The 20,897-nt window shown below is 37.1% G+C and overlaps 3 protein-coding genes across 4 annotated transcripts in view; 2 read left to right on the plus strand and 1 right to left on the minus strand.

Annotated features, from left to right (window-relative positions):
• LOC105227325 (uncharacterized) overlaps positions 1 to 20,897 on the minus strand; it is a 77,650-nt gene that overhangs the window by 24,783 nt on the left and 31,970 nt on the right. The gene's annotated exons all lie outside the window — the stretch shown is intronic.
• Positions 1,898 to 18,183, plus strand: LOC105227277 (proton-coupled folate transporter). Of its 2 annotated transcripts, XM_049453545.1 has the most exons (10): positions 1,898 to 2,581; positions 4,480 to 4,630; positions 4,693 to 4,876; positions 4,944 to 5,130; positions 5,198 to 5,333; positions 6,622 to 6,758; positions 6,815 to 7,004; positions 7,071 to 7,227; positions 7,323 to 7,440; positions 18,105 to 18,183. In XM_049453545.1, exons 1-9 carry the CDS (start codon positions 2,207 to 2,209, stop codon positions 7,405 to 7,407), a joined length of 1,602 nt encoding a protein of 533 aa, XP_049309502.1. In that variant the 5' UTR covers positions 1,898 to 2,206; the 3' UTR covers positions 7,408 to 7,440; positions 18,105 to 18,183. The 2 variants fall into 2 exon arrangements, with proteins under 2 accessions (XP_049309502.1, XP_049309501.1); XM_049453544.1 differs by lacking the exon at positions 18,105 to 18,183 and having other exon boundaries at positions 7,323 to 7,585.
• LOC125777811 (proton-coupled folate transporter-like) lies at positions 11,124 to 18,183 on the plus strand. Its single transcript, XM_049453546.1, has 9 exons — positions 11,124 to 11,737; positions 14,269 to 14,419; positions 14,487 to 14,670; positions 14,741 to 14,927; positions 14,995 to 15,130; positions 17,289 to 17,425; positions 17,485 to 17,674; positions 17,739 to 17,895; positions 17,991 to 18,183. The coding sequence occupies exons 1-9, from the start codon at positions 11,363 to 11,365 to the stop codon at positions 18,073 to 18,075; spliced, it is 1,602 nt and encodes a 533-aa protein (XP_049309503.1). The 5' UTR covers positions 11,124 to 11,362; the 3' UTR covers positions 18,076 to 18,183.

Below are 20,897 nucleotides of genomic sequence, written 5' to 3' on the forward strand. Positions count from 1 at the left end.
AATTCATGCAATCGAGTTTTACAGATTAAATTAGATTGTACTTCTACCGCCACAATCTACTTCACCAAAATATTCCTAATAACGGGTTATCCAAGTAGAGGTACTATTACAATAGCCTTTCTTTGACAGATTACGCTTGAGTCGTGTTAAGCTGCCATGTCATTTTTGTTCGGTTTTGTTTGGCATTTCGTCATGCCATTAGACTTGCGCCTTAACAATATTACAAATCGTTCAACTTTATTCCGAAAATTCACGTTCGGTAAAGAATGTATTTCGCGCGCTTCGCTGAACTTATGGTCAATATATTCGATCTACTGAGCGTACTGTTCGCAACACCATAACCCATCTTGAGACCCAACATTCATTATTGGATAATATTCGACTGAAGGAAATATAGCAGCCGTAGCTTAGAGTGTACACGAAACTGTGGAGAGTCGACTCCGGGCCGTTCGCATCAACTCGGACTGACGTATGAAACGATTTGGTGCATTTTACGTCAAGATCTTAAATAGAAAGCGTACAAAATTTAGGTTGTGCAAGAACTGAAGCCGCTCAACTTTCCCAAGACCTCTTGAAAAGTTCCAAGAAGATCAGACGTTTTCTAGCCAAATTTTGTTTAGCGATGAGACCCATTTCTGACTCTATGGGTATGTAAACAAGCAAAATTGCCGCATTTCGAACGAAGAGCAACCTGAAAAGATTTAAGAGCTGCCATTTCATTCAGTTTGGAATAGTTTGTGGGCCGGTAAAATCATCAGTCCATATTTCTTCAAAAACCATGCCGCAGTTAAGGTAACCGTCAATGGCGACCGTTATCGAGCCATGATAACCAACTATTTGATGCCTGAAATATAATCTCCTGATCTCGGCGATATTTGGTCTCAACAAGACAGCACAACTTGCCACACATCTTATCAATCAATAAACTTATTGAGAGAACACTTCGGTGAGCAGATAATTTCACGTTTTGTGTCTGTCGGGAGGCTACCAAGATCGTGTGATAACACCCGGTTAAACTTTTTATATGTAAAGTCTAAAGTCTATGCGGACAGTCCCGCTTCGATTCAGACCTTGGAGCTAAACATCACGAGTGTCATTCGCCAGTTACCAGTCGAAATGCTCAAAAGAGTAATCGAAGATTGCACTCAACGGATGATCCATCTGAGACGTAGCTCGGCCACCATTTGAAGCAGATAATCTTTAAAAAATAAATGCCAAAGAATGTTCTTTCGAATGGTAATAAACGTTCCCTATTAAATTTTAAGTTTCTATGTGTAGGCAACCTCGAAATGCATCACCCTTTATAATGATTTCCGATTTTAATCTTTTGATGGCTGACCTTTTCCTGATCTACCGACATACACCCAACGATTGGAGGACAAGTGAAATTTTTTGATGAACAATTAAATACATTTTTCTCTTCGATGAGATATCTTCACAAAATTTTACATGGATTATTGTTTAAGGCAACGTTGAAATCTCTGAACAAATTGTTCAGCTCGGAGCAAAACATCATTAACCTAACATATAAACTGATGTATGTATGTAGTATATCTAATCATTTTATGGCAACATTTTTAATTTTATTTTTTCGGTGCAAACTGTTAAAATAATATCTATGGCTTTAATTAAGCTGTTACAATGCAAACAACCGTTAGCTGCGCAAAACTACAATAAGGGAACAATTACAAAAAACAAAACTACAAATCTATAGCAGAAGACCAAAAGGAATCAATTTCAGATTAAAAATTGTTTTGCAAAATTACATACATATACTATATACGCACACACATCCATTTGTATCAACACGTACAATGGCGGTTATCGCGCGTTAGATTGTCAACCCACAACATGCCCCTTCAGCAAGCTAGAGAGCTTTGAAGCGTCAAAATAGTAAACAAGTTAGTCAGTAGAATTTAGCAGCTGATCGCTAACACATGTCTAACGGCGAAACGCGAAGTGTTTAAGTGAGCGCTCATAAAGAAAACAACAACAACAAGCAGAAATATGCGAAATTTTGTTTATCTTGGCATGAAATAATGAATTTTATGTGTAGACAAAGAAAGAAAGATAATAATAATTTAATAAAAACACTCAATTGGCCACTTAAACAATATTAAAAAGTTTAAACTTCAATTTTCCCTTAAATTAATTGACTTAAAAAAAAAACATTAAACTAAAACTAAAAAATATTTGACGACAAAAAATGACCAAGCAAGACGACAGAACCACACCAGAAACGCCGTCGTCTGCTAGCGCCGATATCTCATTCGATCAGGAGGCTTACGATGCAGAAAACCAGTACAGAACACCCGCATATATGCCAACCATCAGCGCGGATGGCTTGCGAGCAGGTGAATTCGCGTCCACCGACCCGCTTACGCCACAAACGAGGCGTATGCCGCGCAGGCGAATTATGTCCTTAGAACTGCCGGTGTTTTTAATGTTTGTCGGTTTTTTGTTAGCCGGTTCGGTCATGCTCAATCAGGAACTGTATCAAACTTGCGTGGCCGTTTATCACTACAACGAGACCGACTGTGAACCGCTGCGTGGTATCATTCCTAAAACAGCGGAAGCCCAGGTGAGTTTTTATCAAGTTAATATGGTATCAGTTGACAACTTTGGTGAAGACATATTAATCGAGATAAATATATTCGAAACTTGAAAGCATTGGTGGAGTTATTCTGGGAATAATTAACGATTGAACTCCAATCGAATGCTATATGTTGATAATAATTCGACACTGACGACCTCTAGCTCAGCTTAAGTTCGCTGAAACACTTAAAATTTTCCGTGTTTCCTTAAAACTTTCATAGAAACGCGTAACCACGGAAATTTGCACACGTCCTCTTCTCACCAAGAAGCTTATAGTTTATGGGAACCGCCAATGTCGGATTACTATATCATAAAGCTCCAATTTAAATAAAGATCAATCACACAAACCACAAAGCTTTAATGTGAATTCCGCACGCATGTCTGATTATTAGTGATCTTGTTTTGTGATAAATTCGGTTTGGGATTCACCCGGCAAATAACTGGCGTTTTAATTTTTTTTTTTAGGTTTTTGTATCGGAACTACACTCGTACGAATGACGATGCTATTGTTGTTGAATATTGCCTAAATATGTTTGTCATTGCCGACTATTGTCTAAAACCTGTTATTCACCACGGGTAAATAGCGAAATGGCTCGAGCAGTTTTTTATCTGCGTGAAAGATTTGATAATTACAGTGATGCGCGTTAAAATTGTATCAGTATTATAATTGTTTATTTATTTATTTACAAGAGAACTAATTATAAAGGGGTTTTCAATAAGAGCGCTACAAAAGTACTTTTAAATAAAACAAAAACGTTTTGGGATATCAATGAAATTCTGCTGAAATTTCACGTTTGCACGAAGTTCATCAATGTCGCTGGCTTTTTGGCATAAACCATAGACTTGACGTTGCAGCACAGAAAATAGTCTAAAGGCGTCAAATCGGGAAATTTCATGAGGTAACACGTTCACTACACTTGGTTTTAAATAAATCGATTGTGACGTTCACTGGCGACGTCCTGTTGGAACCAGATCTTGTCCAAGTCCACATCATCCAATTCGGGGCAAAAATATTCGGTTACCATTGAGCGATAGCGATTCTCATTCACAGTACCATGCCGGTCTTGATCATCACCGAAGAAGTACGACCTAATGACGCTGACGGACCATAAACCGCACCAAACCGTAATTTTTTCGGTATGCAATGGAGACTCAAAAAATTTGGTTATTGACGAATCCATTCAGCCAGAAAAAAACCACGTCACTGAAAATGATTTTTTGATGAAAATCTGAATAATTTTTAAGTTGTTGCTCAGCCGAATTCACGAACATACGACGATTCTGGCGGTCAAGCAGCTTTAATACTTGCTTCAATTTGATCTTGTAGGGATGTAGATCAAGATCTTTTCCCAAGATATCCCCATTGCTTGAGAACGACGTGTGAGAGACTGATTTGGATCTTTCTCAATGGATACGGTAGCAGCAGCAATATTCTTAACACCGGGCACTTCTTTGTCTCAATGCCAGGGAATATTTTATATTGTGCCGGTGGATTCAAATTTTTCCACTAGACGCTCAATTGTTGATCTGACAGGACGATTATGACGACCATAAATTGAACATAGAGCTCAATTCGGTAGTAAATTTTAATAATTTCGACGGGCTGTTGGATCGTATTTCTTTCCATGATAAAATGGCAAATCTTACTAAAGAGAAAAGTCAAAAGAACAGGAAAACAATGTGACCTCGTTCGTTGTCCCTATAGGTCTATTTTCGTAGCACTCTTTTGAAAACCCCTATATATATTTTTAAATAAAATTAGCTTCATTAAGAAATGAATTGTAGTTTCCTTTTTATAAGAGCCTGAACTTTTAACAGAACTTATGGCAGTATTATTTTACATTTCTTTGAAATATTACAGAACTTAAACTTTACATTTTTCAGATAATCGAAAAAACCATACAACCTTTTGTTGCCAAAATTACTATGACCAGCTCTATATTGAATAATGTATGGCCGGGAATTCTAATACTATTTGTTGGACCCTGGTCGGATAAGTTCGGACGTCGACCAGTGCTGTTGGCCACCTTTACCGGTAATGTGAAAAAAATATTAGCCATGTTGGAAAAATAGAAATAATTTAATTTAATTAAATAGCTGCGTTTCTTGGTCAGGTTATAACTACAATCTTAGTTAGCTTTTCACAAGTGCTCTCGCTAAATCCCTGGTTCTATCTCTTGGCCAGTATACCGTCTACGCTCGTTGGGGGTGGCTGCGCCATGATAACAATTGTGTTCTGTTATATATCTGATGTAACAGATATAGAAAATAAAGCAAGGCGGTGAGTAGTCGAAAATGACATGGAAACCTTATGATTCACATACCTAACTTTATTATTATTGTATTAGAATGTTCTTCATAAATATGTCAATGGGTTTGGGTGTAGTAATTGGCAATATAGGTAGTAGTTACTTGTTGCGTCTAACAAATACCACAATAGTCTGCGCTACATCCGCAGCACTCGTATTCATCGCTTTGATGTATGTCTTGTTTTTCATTGGCGAGAGTTTAGACGTCGAAGAAACCACCTTTGCGGTGAGTAACAAAGCCATTTACTAATTTCAAATATTATGTTTAACTTGTTGCTTTATTTGTATTTTAGTATAAAGCAAAACACTTTTTTGATGTGCGTTTAATCAAGGATCTCGTGAAGACTTGTGCGACACGGCGTCCGAATTATGGACGAGCCATCATTGCTTGTACAATTTCAATTTTAATTGTGTCAAATTTCGCTCTGAGTGAGTAGAAAATTAATATTTTAGACATGTGATCAAATTGAAAGGTGAATTTTGTCCATTTCAACGTAATCCCCTCCCGCTGCAATACACTTATGCCAACGAATTTTCCAGACATCATAGCACTTGGAAAAATCTTCCGTCGTGATGGCCATCAGAGCCCTCTTCGATTCAGCTTTTATATCCTTAACTGAGTCAAAACGGTGTCCTCGGAGTGGTCTTTTGAGTTTGCTGAACAGCCAGAAATCACAGAGAGCCAAATCAGGCGAATACGGTGGTTGCGGACGATATTTGTTGAATTTTTGGCGAAATAATCACAAACAAAAAAATTTACCGACTTGAAAAACTCGCGAAGTATAAATGAAAAAATTCACCTTTCAATGATCACAGTATGTATACTAAATGCAGGGTTAAAAAAATTTTAAGAAAAATTAGATTTTTTATTTTTAATTTCAATTTTGGGCATGTCCTGGTACATTAAGTGAATATTCTTGTGGAAAATGTGATAGAAGGCAAACCATTCTTTTTTAATTTTTTGGATGATAGTTCCTCGGATATAAATAAAAGAAGAGAGACCATTTTATGATGGCCTTCCTAAAATAATTTTAAATAATATCTTAGTATTCTACTATGTATTGCTTTCTTTTTCGATCGGTGGATCAGATGGTGCCATCAAATAATCTACTGTAATGAAGTTAGTTCATTTCACGATTCAAACTTAATATAGTTTCAAAAGAGAAAATAGTGCTATTGAAACTGATTTTACTGACAGTCCAACTGCTTTCAAAAACATTTTTTTAATCATTTTATTTGCAAAACATAAGAAAATAACGGTTAATTTCGAATGAATCAAAGCTAGAATGCTCTTAAAAAATTTAGCCAAGTCTAGAAACTTTCTTTACACATCGCCGAAGTGAGAACCTTTGTTTAAATTTTGGGTCTTTGACACTATTTTTACATTTTATGGGTTCAATAACCTCTTTGTTTACATTCTATGAGGTCGCTAACCGTTTGTTTACATTTAACCAAGCCAACATCCTATGTTTACATTTGGGGTCACTGCCTGTTTTGTTTACATTTTATAAAGTCATTGCCCCTTTTGCTTACATTTCCAATTAATGAATCCTTTTCATAAGTCATTTTTTAATTAAGATTTTCAGAAATACAAAAAAAAAATTTTTAAATGTTAGTTCAATTATATTTTCAATGCGTTATTGGAAACCCTGCATTTAGGTATTATTTGGTATATGGCATATACAATCGAATTCATTTCATATATTCAAATATGCAGCGGGAGAACTCGGCGTCTTCTATCTATTCTTGCGCAACAAGTTCAACACTACCTTGCAGGAGTTTACCTACTACAATGCTGTTGACATCACGATTAAAATGGTTGGTTGCGGGGTTGCTTTCGGCCTGTTCAGAAATGTAAATTTATACGAACGAATGTTTTTGTTTCACTTCTAATAATACTTTTATTTTAGTTCTTAAAAATATCATTTTCGGCCATTGCCTTGATGGGTTTATTCGGTTGTATTTTGGACAGTCTAACTCGTGGTTTAGCTCAGCAGTTCTGGCAAATGTATATGGCCGCATCCTTTGGACTAATGTCCGGCATAACGGGACCAATGTTGCAATCAATTGTCTCATTAGCAGTGTCACCAAATGAAATTGGTAAAAAATCACAGAAAACTGTGAAAATCAAATAGATATTTCAACAAGTTGTTCTATATCTTTTAGGCAAAATTTATTCACTGGCGTCATGTCTGCAAACACTTTCACCATTGCTTTCTGCGCCTCTATATACATTCGTCTACAATGCTACCTTGGACTTTTACCCTGGACTCTATAATTTTATCAGCACTGGATTACATATGGAGTGCTTCTGCGTTATGATGTAAGTTAGAAAATATTTGTTCGCATTCTCTAAAGGTTATTATGTAATATATACACATACTAATATATTTTCCCTATACATTTTCTTCAAAATAGACTCATTTACATTTTCGAACGACGAGTGAAAAATAGAGATGCTGAGAGACCTACAACAGATAGTACAACAACTCAAAAGACATAAAGAACTAAGATATTTTAAAATCTTTTTTAAAAGGTGATTACTGATATTTTATATATATTTTTTAGTAATTATTTATAATTTAAGTTTGAAAAATAGTTTTAGTTATTAAGAAAACAGTATTGTACGCAAATTAACATACAAATATACACCAAAATATATAGATTTTTATGCAAACAAAGCGTTTGAATGTCGAAAAAGTTTACAAGCAAATAGAAAAAGGTTTTATCATACAGGCTGTTTTTTAATATGTAGAAGGTAAGTACCTGGAACATATTTATTTGTGAGTAATAACAGAAACAGAACAGAAACAGTAACAGAAACATGAACCTAGCAATATCAAAAATCAATATTTAGTTAGTGTAAGTATATCTAGACTTCCACAACTTACAAAGGTAAGCTGATACTGATTTTCATTGCATGTACTCTGAAAAAAATGTCTTTTGATCTACACAAAACGGCAAAAATTCAACTCAGATTGCCAAAAGTTTAGCCTATCCAGTGGACTTGTACGAAGCCGAATGTTCAGTAGTATTTGAGATACGCGTCGTGTTGTGAGGCTCTAAAAGTGAATTCTTCGATTTTTACTATGTCTGAATTTATTGAACAAAGAAGTGCGATAATGCATCTCATACTGCATTGGTTATTCATGATAATTTCGCCACGTTTCAACCACATAATATCGTGCAGCAAGCCCCGCTCCGTGGATACCGTTTTGACTCAATTGAGAATATAAAAGCTGAATCGAAGAAGGTTCTGATGCCATCACGACGGAGGATTTTTCCAAGTGCTATGATGACTGAAAAATTCGTTGGCATAAGTGTATTGCAGCGGGAGGGGATTACTTTGAATGAGATGAAATGGACAAAATTCATTTTTCCGTTTGATCACAGTAGTAAGTATATATAACTCATACACTAACCGACATATTCGGCATAAAGTTTGTTTGTTTTGTATATGAGAATTGGGGTAATAATGACCCAATTTTATCTATCTATGCCAATACCACATACTATTAACATATCCTTACTAATAAAGTGCTGACCGGGTTTCGTTAGGGTACTTCTTTCACATACCATCACCAAATATATGAAGTAAAGTCAGTCGGATTTTCAATTTTTGTATTAGGTACAAGGTCTGTCGCAAAAGAAATAGAACTTTTTAATTATAACTGTTTCTGGTGGCGCCACCTATCGGTGGGTATTTGAAATAAAAAGTTTGATCTCTTGTTGACATTTCGTAAAAATTTTAAGACAATTGGATAACTACAATCGATGTTATCGATCAAAAAGTGACAGCAGCTTTTGGCCATCGGTCGTAAAATGCATTTTGAACAAAGAGCAAATATTAAATTTTGTTTTAAACTTGGGAAATTGTCTACTTGGCTTGCACTCCAGCTCTCTGAGAGCACACGTCAACAACTCGGTATAAGGGAACTGTGGGACGGCATTTTAAACTGCTTACGTACAGCTGCAACCGAAACCATTGGTTTTCGGAAAGTGCAAAAGAACTACTGGTACGACGAGGAGTGCCGTGTCGCAGCGGAGAGAAAACAGGCTGCCTATCTCGCAACGTTACAATCGACGACAACACGTGCGGTATGGGACAGATACCGAGAGTTGAAGAGGGAAGCGAGACGCATTTGCAGACAGAAAATGAAATAAGCCGAAATGCGTGAGTACGAAGAGCTTGATAAGCTGGCCGACAGGGGTAATGCTCGAAAATTCTACAAAAAAAATGCGGTTTCAAGACCGGAGACTACTCTTGTAGAACCCCCAAAGGTGATCTAGTCACCGATGCCCATACTAAAATTATGGAGGGAACACTTCTCCAGCCTGCTGAATGGCAGTGAACGTACAACGCCAGGAGAAGGCGAACCCGATTCCCCAATCGATGACGATGGAGCAGAAGGTCCATTACCCGACCATGAAGAAGTTCGAATAGTAAATACCCGCCTGAAGAACAACAAACCGGCGGGGACGATGGATTGCCGGCCGAGCTATTCAAACACGGCTCTTTGTAAAATATGGTCGGACGAAAGCATGCCAAACGATTGGAATTTAAGTGTACTCTGCCCAATCCATAAAAAAGGAGACCCCACAATCTGCGCCAACTACCGTGGGATAAGCCTCCTCATCACCGCATATAAGGTTCTATCGAGCGTATTGTGTGAAAGATTAAAGCCCACCGTCAACAAACTGTTTGGACCTTATCAGTGTGGCTTTAGACCTGGCAAATCAATCTTGGAAAAGACCCGTGAAAGGAGAATCGACACACACCACCTATTCGTCGATTTCAAAGCTGCTTTCGACAGCACGAAAAGGAGCTGCCTCTATGCCGCGATGTCTGAATTTGGTATCCCCGCAACACTAATACGGCTGTGTAAACTGACGTTGAACAGCACCAAAAGCTCCGTCAGGATCGGGAAGGACCTCTCCGAGCCGTTCGATACCAAACGAGGTTTCAGACAAGGCGACTCCCTATCGTGCGACTTCTTCAATCTGCTGCTGGAGAAAATTATTCGAGCTGCAGAACTTAATCGAGCAGGTACAATCTTTTATAAGAGTGTACAGCTGCTGGCGTATGCCGATGATATTAATAGTTCTGCTTTCTCCAGACAGGACAAGGAAGCAACGCAAATGGGTCTGGCAATGAACGAGGGCAAGACGAAATATCTCCTGTCATGAAAAAAAAAAATCGTCGCACTCGCGAATTGGCTCTCACGTCACTGTTGACAGTTATAACTTTGAAGTTGTAGATAATTTCGTCTACTTAGGAACCAGTATTAACACCACCAACAACGTCAGCCTGGAAATCCAACGCAGGATAACTCTTGCCAACAGGTGCTACTTCGGACTGAGTAGGCAATTGAGAAACAAAGTCCTCTCTCGACGAACAAAAACCAAACCCTATAAGCCACTCATAATTCCCGTCCTGCTATATGGTGCAGAGGCTTGGACGATGACAACAACTGATAAGTCGAAGTTGCGAGTTTTTAAGAGAAAAGTTCTGCGAAAGATTTATGGTCCTTTGCGCATTGGCCATGGCGAATATCGCATTCGAAGGAACGATGAGCTGTACGAGATATACGACAACATTGACATAGTTCAGCAAATTAAAAGACAGAGGGTACGCTGGCTAGGTCATGTTGTCCGGATGGACGAAAACACTCCAGCTCTGAAAGTATTCGACGCAGGAAGCAGAGGAAGAGGAAGATCTCCACTCCGTTGGAAGGACCTCCACTTGGACCTGGCTTCGCTTGGAATATCCAATTGGCGCCACGTTGCGAAAAGAAAAAACGACTGGCGTGCGGTTGTTAACTCGGCTATAATCGCGTAAGCGGTGTCTACGGCAGTAAAGAAGAGAAGAAGAATCATATAACTATCTATCTCGATTAGTTTTAGATGACCCAAAAATCCGTTAGATACACAAAACTCTTATTCTCTGTAGCAACATACATAATCTGCCGAATTCAAGAGCGTATAAAGTAAATCTACGACAAAAATTATGTAGACGAAGAGAAGGGTTGCTCAAACAGATAACTGTTAAATAGAAAGCAACCGTAATAATATACTCAGTTCAAAACACTACGACTAGATTATAGTATAAACTCAAACATCAGAAGTACATAAGATTTTTTCTCTTATTATACAGACGTCATCACCTACATTTATGTTTTATTACATCTTAAGATACTCTTAGCTTTCTTGCCGCTTATCAATCAGTATGTTTTGATATGTGAACGAAGGTATAAGTGTACCGGCGGTGCGTGAAAACGAAAACAAACACTGAAAACGATTTTGTGAAAAAGCTAACAAACCATATAAAAGGGGACTAATGAGAACACTGCAAAATAGTTTCAATGATATAAAAACTAAAAACAAGATATCATAAGCGAAAGCCAAAACTAACAATTATATTATAACTTTCGCAAACGAACGAATTTTTAAGTCGAAAAATGGCGGACCACAAAGAAAGATGTAGACTCGATATACCCGAAGGTATTGGCATATCTTTTGAACAACTTAGGTTCGATACTGAGGGGAATTGCTTACCACCTGCTTATATGCCGAACACCAACCCAAACGAGAATGAAAATACAGATGAGGACTCCTCAGCGAAAGACCCGCTTAAACCAGGATCAAAGTCTAAAGTGCGTAGACGCATTTTGTTTTTAGAATTGCCAGTATTTCTGATATTTCTCTCGATCATTTTATCGGACTCAGTTATGTTGAATCAAGAACTTTATCAAACTTGTGTCGCCGTCTATCACTACAATGAGACAGATTGTGAACCACTGCGCGGTATTATGCCCAAAACTGAGGAGGCAAAGGTATGAAATGATCGAAAAACTATAACGGGAATGAATGTAAAGCTTCAATACAACAATAATGTAGGGCTTATATCTTATCTTGTTTGGGTGCCGAACGTTTTGAATACATTGTCGATTAGGTGGCGCTCAGATATGAAATCATTAGCCTATGACTGCGGCCTTCAATTGTTATTAAAACGTTCTTATCGCCTATATGATTATTTACGTTTATTTCTTTTGTTCGCTTATCTAATCCATGCATGACATGTCTAAATTCACTTAGCTAATCACAGTGATAATTCATTTATACATGCGCTGTAAGGGGTCTCTGATTTATCCTTTTGAATTTTACAAACTATGCCGCGAACTTAATATACCCTGTTCAGGTTACAAAAATATATGTATAACTATGTAATAATTCATCAAGTCTATTTTTAAATATTAAAGTAGTGGTTCGGTTCGCGCGACGCATCGCAAGAAAATTTTTTCACGAATTGAAACTCACTTCCATTTGAATACGTAAGTTAAATACCAAAATTGTCCAATTTGGAGTAATGATAATCCACAAAACTATGGTGAGACGCCGTTACATCCTCAAATTTTCTTCAAAAATTAATACGGCTATAATGTTATAATCAACCGTACCGCCATAGATCCATGATTAATGACTTTCTCGTGCATGAATTGGAGGATCTTGAAGTGGACGACATGCTATACAGCCAACAAAACAATCAATATGTACATTGAAGAAACATTTTGGTGAGCGCAACATTTCGCGTCGAGGGCTTATGGCGTGGCCTCCAAGATAGTGAAACATCAAAAGTGAAATTTATGAGCATCTCAAAAAACCTATTATTACGAAGAGGTTGTATACCGTACTATTGTTCGTTTTCCCCCGAACGTCTTCAGTTTATGACAGAAAGAAAGGTGGTCGTGCAGTTCGAACATATTCGCAGAAATTTCCTTAAACAACAGAAATTTATGTCGAGGGGAATGGATATATCGGAGAGATTAATATCAAGACTTATTCGATAAAATCTCCACATGAAAGCCCTTTAACGGTCACCTGGTTATCTTCTGACAACTCGCTAGAGGCAAAATTTACTGTTGAAAAATTGTAACTTTTACAAAAGGGTTTAATAAAAAAAAGCAACAAAACAACAACTTCCAAATCCGTCCGCTATAATAGCTGTAATGATTTGGTGTGGCTGGGGCCACGTGTAGAAGTTCAAGAAAGTGAGAAAAATTCTCTGAGCGCCATTCACTTGGTTGTGGGCAGCGGCTCAAGCAGCTTACGACTTCCGCTCTTAGACCAAGAATCCTCTGCGTAGCCAAAAAAAAACATCCCTTTGAAGGTGAGCTAAACTGAGAAGGGTTGTGCGCTGGTTTTGGGACTCGTCGAATTTAACGCCAGGGTGGACAAAGAAAGTATATTTGACACAACGGTAGGTAAATTCAACGGCCATGGTGATACATCCCCAAATGAATTGAGGCTAATCGACTTCACCGGGGCGCGAAATATGGTAATCCATAGCACTAGATTCCAGCATAGGAAATTTCATCAAACTGGGTGTCTTCGGATCGAAAAGCCATCTATCAGATCGATCATATTGCGATAGACGGAAGACACGTCGCCAGTGTTTTAGACGTACGTACGCTCCGAGGTCCTAACATTGACTCGGCCAACTATCTTACGGAAGATACGCATCCGGCTCTGTGCAGCAAAAAACGCAAACGGTTTTAGGAAAGGGCAACAGAACAGCTGGATTGTGTCGCAGTGAAGAGAAAACATACTGCCTACCTCGCAAAGTTACAATCGTCTAGAACACGTGCTAGGTTGGGATAGATACCGCGAGTTGAAGAAAGAAGCGAGACGCATTTGTAGACAAAAATAGAGAGGCCAAAATACAAGAGTACGAAGAGCTTGACAAGCGGGCCGACACGGGTGAAAGGGGTTAATTATGGTCCTTTGCGACGACATTGACATAGTACAGCGAATTAAGAGGCAGCTTCTTCCTGGCTAGATCATATCGTCCGAATGAATGAAAACTCTCCAAGCCTGCAAATACCCGCAATACTACTCCAACAAAGAAGAAGAAGATTTGGTGTGTAGTCTTCTGTAAAATCGTTACACCGTTAAACTGGTAAAAAGCTGTACCAGCAGGATGTTATATAAGGCAATATTCGCTTTGATGGAGAGCATTGGATCTTCCAGTAAGATTCTGCTTCAGCACAGAAGGCAAAACCCACCCAGCAGTGGCTTAGAAACAAAATTGTGGAAGGCCAGATTTGAATCCATTGGATTAAAGCTTGTGGTCAGGGTTAGAGAACATGACCTGTAGAAATTTGTGCGAAAGAAAAGATTACCATTTCTTATACAAATTTGTACATCAGTGATTTATTATATTTTTAAATAAAATTAGCTTTATAAAAAAATTTTTTGTAGTTTCGTTTTTATAACAGCCTGAACTTTTAACAGAACTTATGGCAGGACTAAGTATAATTTAACATTACTTTGAAACATTAAACAACCTAAACTCTATACGTTTCAGATAATCGAAAAAAGTATTCAACCTTATGTTGCCAAGATAGCTATGACCAGCTCTATATTGTATAATGTATGGCCGGGAGTTCTAGTGCTATTTGTTGGACCCTGGTCGGATAAGTTCGGACGTCGACCAGTGTTGTTGGCCACCTTCACCGGTAATATCAAAAAACAAATATAGCCATATTGGAAACACTAGTATAATAATTTAATTTATTTAAATAGCTACGTTTCTCGGACAGGTTATAACTACAATCTTAGTTAGCTTTTCACAAGTGCTATCGCTAAATCCGTGGTTCTATCTCTTGGCTAGTATACCGTCTACGATCGTTGGTGGCGGCTCCGCTATGTTAACAATTGTGTTCTGTTATATATCTGATGTAACCGATATGGAAAATAAAGCAAAGCGGTGAGTAGACGAAGACGAGTGGCATAGAAACCATTTCGGTTTAGATAATTTTATTATATTATTATTTTAGGATGTTCTTCATAAATATGTCAATGGGTTTGGGTGTAGTAATTGGCAATATAGGTAGTAGTTACTTGCTGCGTCTAACTAATACCACAATAGTCTGCGCTACATCCGCAGCACTCGTATTCATCGCTTTGATGTATGTCTTGTTTTTCATTGGCGAGAGTTTAGACGTCGATGAAACCACCTTTGCGGTGAGTAACAAAGCCATTTACTAATTTCAAATATTATTTTTAACTTGTTGTTGTATTTGGATTTCAGTATAAAGCGAAACACTTTTTTGATGTGCGTTTAATCAAGGATCTTGTGAAGACTTGTGTGACGCGGCGTCCGAATTATGGACGAGCCATCATTGCTTGTACAATTTCAATTTTGATTGTGTCAAATTTCGCTTTTAGTGAGTACAAAATGTGTATTTTAGACATACATAAACACTAAATCCAGGGTTAAACAAATTTTACGTAAAAATTAGATTTATTTTTTATATTTAATTCCAATTTTGTGATTAAGAATTATATTTTTAATATCGATTTTTTTAATCCAAGATGCAGGGATAGAAAATTAAATTTTACAGTTTTAATTATAACTTATAGATTTTCGATACCGTAATCAGAAAATTTGTTAGAAGGCAATCCATTATTTTTTTCATTTTTTGGATGATAGTTCTTCCGATATATGTAAAAGAAGAGGGATAATTTTATGATCGACTTGCAATAATAATTTGAAGTAATATCCGTTGAGTTTAAATTTTCTACTTTGTATAGCTTTTTTTCGATCGCTCGATTAGATGGTCAATAAGCCCTTTACTGATATTTTATGAGGTCAATGACCTTTTTGTTTACATTTTATGAAATCACTAACCTATTGTTTACATTTAGCCAAGTCCACAACCTTTCTTTACTTTTAGCCAAATCAACAACTTCTGTTTACATTTGGGGTCATTGACTCTACTTTACATTTCATGGAGTCAATGACCCTTTTGTTTACATTTGATGAGGTCATTGACTCTTTAGTTTACATTTTAGGGGTCAATGACCTCTTTGTTTACATTTTATGAGGTCACTAAACATTTGTTTACAATTAGCCAAGTTCACAACGTTTTTCACATTTAGCCAAGTCAACAACCTTTGCTTACACTTGGGGTCACGGACGCTTTTGTTTACATTTTATAGGGTGAACAAGTAGAGCAAAATAGATGAAAATCTACAACCAAATGCAGATTATCGAAACTGATATGTTAAAATTATGACCAAACAAAAACTAAAGACTTATTATATAGGTATAAAGTATATATGTACCTACAGACATACCATTTAGAAAACATGCGTTAAAAAGGCTATGCCCTACAATAGTACGCACCGTAACAAACTCGAAAGGAAGCCAGCTCTATCACAAAACTAAAAATCGGATTTTTGGAATCTATCAAATCCCAAACCTTCAATGTCTATCAGCAAAAAGTAAACGGACATAAGTAGTTTCATTGATGGCATCAAATGTTTGAGTACAATGAAACGTGACATTAAGATAGAATCTTACGATATTTCATTATAATGCCGCTATCAGCGCTAATTTAGTCCGAAGAGCAGCACTCTTACCTACCTACCTATCTAATTTTTCGCTGCAAGAAGCTGTTTATTTGTCGGAACCTTCGATATCTGAATAATATAACATATACTTAGCTGCCATACAAACGGAACGACTGGAATAAAGTGCTTGTATGGAAAGCTTTCTCATATCTTCAAGAAATTTAGCGCATGTGTTATTGTCATTGTAATTATTATTCAGATCCAGCTTGGGGAGAAAGCAATAGCAATAGTTAACTATCATCGAAATTGATTAACGTTAGGCCCAGGTAATTGAGTTGGGAATTTTGTCATTATATTGATATACAAGTATATGTATATCTCGTAGACATGTTGAGGGAATGCTTTCCTGATGTTCCTAAGATGCGCCTCCGCTTCAAGTAGATGACTATAGGGATGGTTTCTGTGGAAACACAGCAGCAGAATTTGTTTGAGGAGATATGTATCTCCTTTACAAGGAGGCCCGAATCACTATAAAAATGTTCGATGGGGGACTTCAGACCACTTCCTGTTATAGTGCGGAATTAGGTATTCTAACAGATCTTTATCTCCTTCTCGGCCGCCATCTGCGTTCTGCCGGTGACCATATTGGGGCAGTGTAGTTAATGCCCAGCTGGCCGATTGTCTTGTATTTTGCCAACAATGTCTCTTTGGGGTTTGTTTAAACTTTTTAATGCTTTGAACAAATTTGTCATGGGTTATAGTCCAAGGCATATACTTAGCTGCCACACATACTGACCGATCAGAATCTAGTTCTTGTAAGAGATATTTGGTATTTGTGAAGCGTATTATAGCTTTTTGCTTTCTTTCAATCCGATATTGGGACTATAATCAGATAAATTAAGATTTTCGGGAATACTTAAAAAAATTGTTTTCTGAAATATTTATTCAATTATTGGAAACCCTGGATTTAGGTATTATTTAATATATGGTATATACAATCGAATACATTTCATATATTCAAATATGCAGCGGGAGAGCTCGGCGTCTGCTATCTATTCTTGCGCAACAAGTTCAACACTACCTTGCAGGAGTTTACCTACTACAATGCTGTTGACATCACGATTAAAATGGTTGGTTGCGGGGTTGCTTTTGGCGTGTTCAGAAATGTAAATTTATACAAGCGAATGTTTTTGTTGGACTTACTATAATAATACTTTTATTTTAGTTCTTAAAAATATCATTTTCGGCCATTGCCTTGATGGGTTTATTTGGTTGCATTTTGGACAGTCTAATTCGTGGTTTAGCTCAGCAGTTCTGGCAAATGTATATGGCCGCATCCTTTGGACTAATGGCCGGCATAACCGGGCCAATGTTGCAATCAATTGTTTCATTAGCAGTGTCACCAAATGAAATTGGTAAAAAATCACAGAAAATGTTGAAAAATGAGATATTTTAACAGCATGTTGTACATATTTTTAGGCAAAATTTATTCGGTGGCATCATGTCTGCAAACATTTTCACCATTGCTTTCTGCGCCTCTATATACACTCGTTTACAATGCTACCTTGGACTTTTACCCTGGACTCTTTAATTTTATCAGCACAGGATTATATGTGGAGTGCTTCTGCGTTATGATGTAAGTAAGAAAAGATTTGTACGCATTCTCTAAAGGTTATTATGTAATATATACACATACTAATATATTTTCCCTATACCTTTTCTTCAAAATAGACTCATTTACATTTTCGAACGACGTGTGAAAAATAGAGAAACTGATAGACCTCCAACGGATAATACAACAACTCAAAAAGCATAAACTCGGATATTTTAAATTTTTTTTAGAAGGTGATTACTGATATTTTATACATATTAATTAGTAATTATTTATAACTTAAGTTTGGAAAATAGTTTTCGTTATTAAGAAGTTAGTATTGTACACAAATTGATGATATATAGTAAATATATGCCAAAATATACAAATTATTATGCAAACAAATCGTTTGAATTGATAATTTCACGTTTTGGGATGGTCGATTGGCAACCAAGATCATGTGATATCACACCGTTAGACTTTTACCTGTGGGGATATGTAAAGTCTAAATTCTATGCGAACACTCCCAGATTCAGACCTTGGAGCAAAACATCACGCGTGTTATTCGTCAGTTACCAGTCGAAATATTAAAGGGTGATTTTTTAAGAGCTTGATAACTTTTTTTAAAAAAAAAACGCATAAAATTTGCAAAATCTCATCGGTTCTTTATTTGAAACGTTAGATTGGTTCATGACATTTACTTTTTGAAGATAATTTCATTTAAATGTTGACCGCGGCTGCGTCTTAGGTGGTCCATTCGGAAAGTCCAATTTTGGGCAACTTTTTCGAGCATTTCGGCCGGAATAGCCCGAATTTCTTCGGAAATGTTGTCTTCCAAAGCTGGAATAGTTGCTGGCTTATTTCTGTAGACTTTAGACTTGACGTAGCCCCACAAAAAATAGTCTAAAGGCGTTAAATCGCATGATCTTGGTGGCCAACTTACGGGTCCATTTCTTGAGATGAATTGTTGTCCGAAGTTTTCCCTCAAAATGGCCATAGAATCGCAAGCTGTGTGGCATGTAGCGCCATCTTGTTGAAACCACATGTCAACCAAGTTCAGTTCTTCCATTTTTGGCAACAAAAAGTTTGTTAGCATCGAACGATAGCGATCGCCATTCACCGTAACGTTGCGTCCAACAGCATCTTTGAAAAAATACGGTCCAATGATTCCACCAGCGTACAAACCACACCAAACAGTGCATTTTTCGGGATGCATGGGCAGTTCTTGAACGGCTTCTGGTTGCTCTTCACCCCAAATGCGGCAATTTTGCTTATTTACGTAGCCATTCAACCAGAAATGAGCCTCATCGCTGAACAAAATTTGTCCGAAAAAAAAAAAAAACCGAACACTGATTTTGGTAATAAAATTCAATGATTTGCAAGCGTTGCTCGTTAGTAAGTCTATTCATGATGAAATGTCAAAGCATACTGAGCATCTTTCTCTTTAACACCATGTCTGAAATCCCACGTGATCTGTCAAATACTAATGCATGAAAATCCTAACCTCAAAAAAATCACCCGTTAGAAAGAGTCATCGATAATTGGACCCAACGATAATTGGACCATATGAGACGTAGCCGCGGCCAACATTTGAAAGAGAAAAATTAAAAAAAAAAATCCCGACGAAGGTTCTTTCAAATGATAATAAACATCCTCCATTAAATTTAAAGTTTCTGTGTAGGAAACCTCGAAATGCATCACCATTTAGTTTCGCGGAGACAATTTCATGGTGCATTTAGCTACAATAAATTCATTTAACCGAGTTTTACAGATTAAAGGGTTTTGGTACTTCTACCGCCATAGTCATTGGAATGAATTGGAACTCAATTTCAGCTTAGTAATAATGCTGTTCGATATCTACTTCACTAAAATGTAGTACGTTATACTTATAATGTTAACTAGCGAAGTCTTTCTTTACTCGTTTTCAAGACTTATTTTTACCAAGTTTCAAACCTTGATCTAAATCTACCCGTAAAAATCTCAGAAACGAAGCAAAATGTAGTAATCGAACTAAGTGAGTCTTAAAAAGTTGAAAACATTAACAAAAATTTAACTTCTTCCATCATTATCTGCCAAATATGTTCTGTCATAGACGACGTTATTATTAATAGTATGGTCTGGCCATAGAAAAACACAATAGGCCTCTCCTGCGAAATTTAAAAAATGTATAGAAATATTTTAAGTATTATTCCTCTTAAGCACTCAGAAGGTTAATACTTTGAAGTGTGAAAACCATTTTTCAAAATGGCTTGTCATTGTCGAAGCAGACGCTCCACTAACCCCTGGCACCATCTTGTGGAAGTTCTTCAGCATTTCTGAATTTCTTCCTAGCAAGCTGTATTTTAATTCAGAACATTAATACTTTCAGTAATGAGACAATTTTTTAATCTACGTGCTTTGGATCATTGTCATGCATAAAACTCTAATTCACAGGCATCGATTCGAACGCCAGTGGTTCTATTTGAGAATCTTGGAACTAAGGAAATTGGTCCATTCTACGATCCATGTATGGTATGGATCTACGCCATACTAGGAAAACGATCCACAGATAATCACGCTACCACCGCCGTGCTTAACGATTTTCTGGTGTATCGGGAGTTATATGTATGTCTGACACATGGGGCGATGGACAAATGATTTGCCATCGGATCCAATACGATTCAACTTTGTTTCATCGCTTCACAGTACTCTTCTTCAAAATTTGACGTGTTTTTCTAACAGTTCTTTAGAAAAATTAGACGTGTTCCTGTTTTTTTTTTTTTGGGACACCAACGTTTTTTCGACTTATTCGACCAAATTACTGAGCATCGTTGAGACGTCTAGTCTCAGTCGCACTGGATACGCTAAACTCAAATTCCTCTTTAATTGCAGCTATAATCTCTTCTAGAAGATTAAAAAGAACCAGCCTTGAATTTTCTGGTGATGCCTGTGTCAGCATGTTCCGTTGTTTTACGTGCAGGAGGTTTGCGGATTTTTTTTAATTTTTTCAGCAAATTAGGATCACTTTTAATAAAATTTATGTCGTCATATGCCATTTTCTCGAGCAA

This window comes from Bactrocera dorsalis, chromosome 3 (genome assembly GCF_023373825.1).
Source record: "Bactrocera dorsalis isolate Fly_Bdor chromosome 3, ASM2337382v1, whole genome shotgun sequence".
NCBI lineage: Eukaryota > Metazoa > Arthropoda > Insecta > Diptera > Tephritidae > Bactrocera > Bactrocera dorsalis.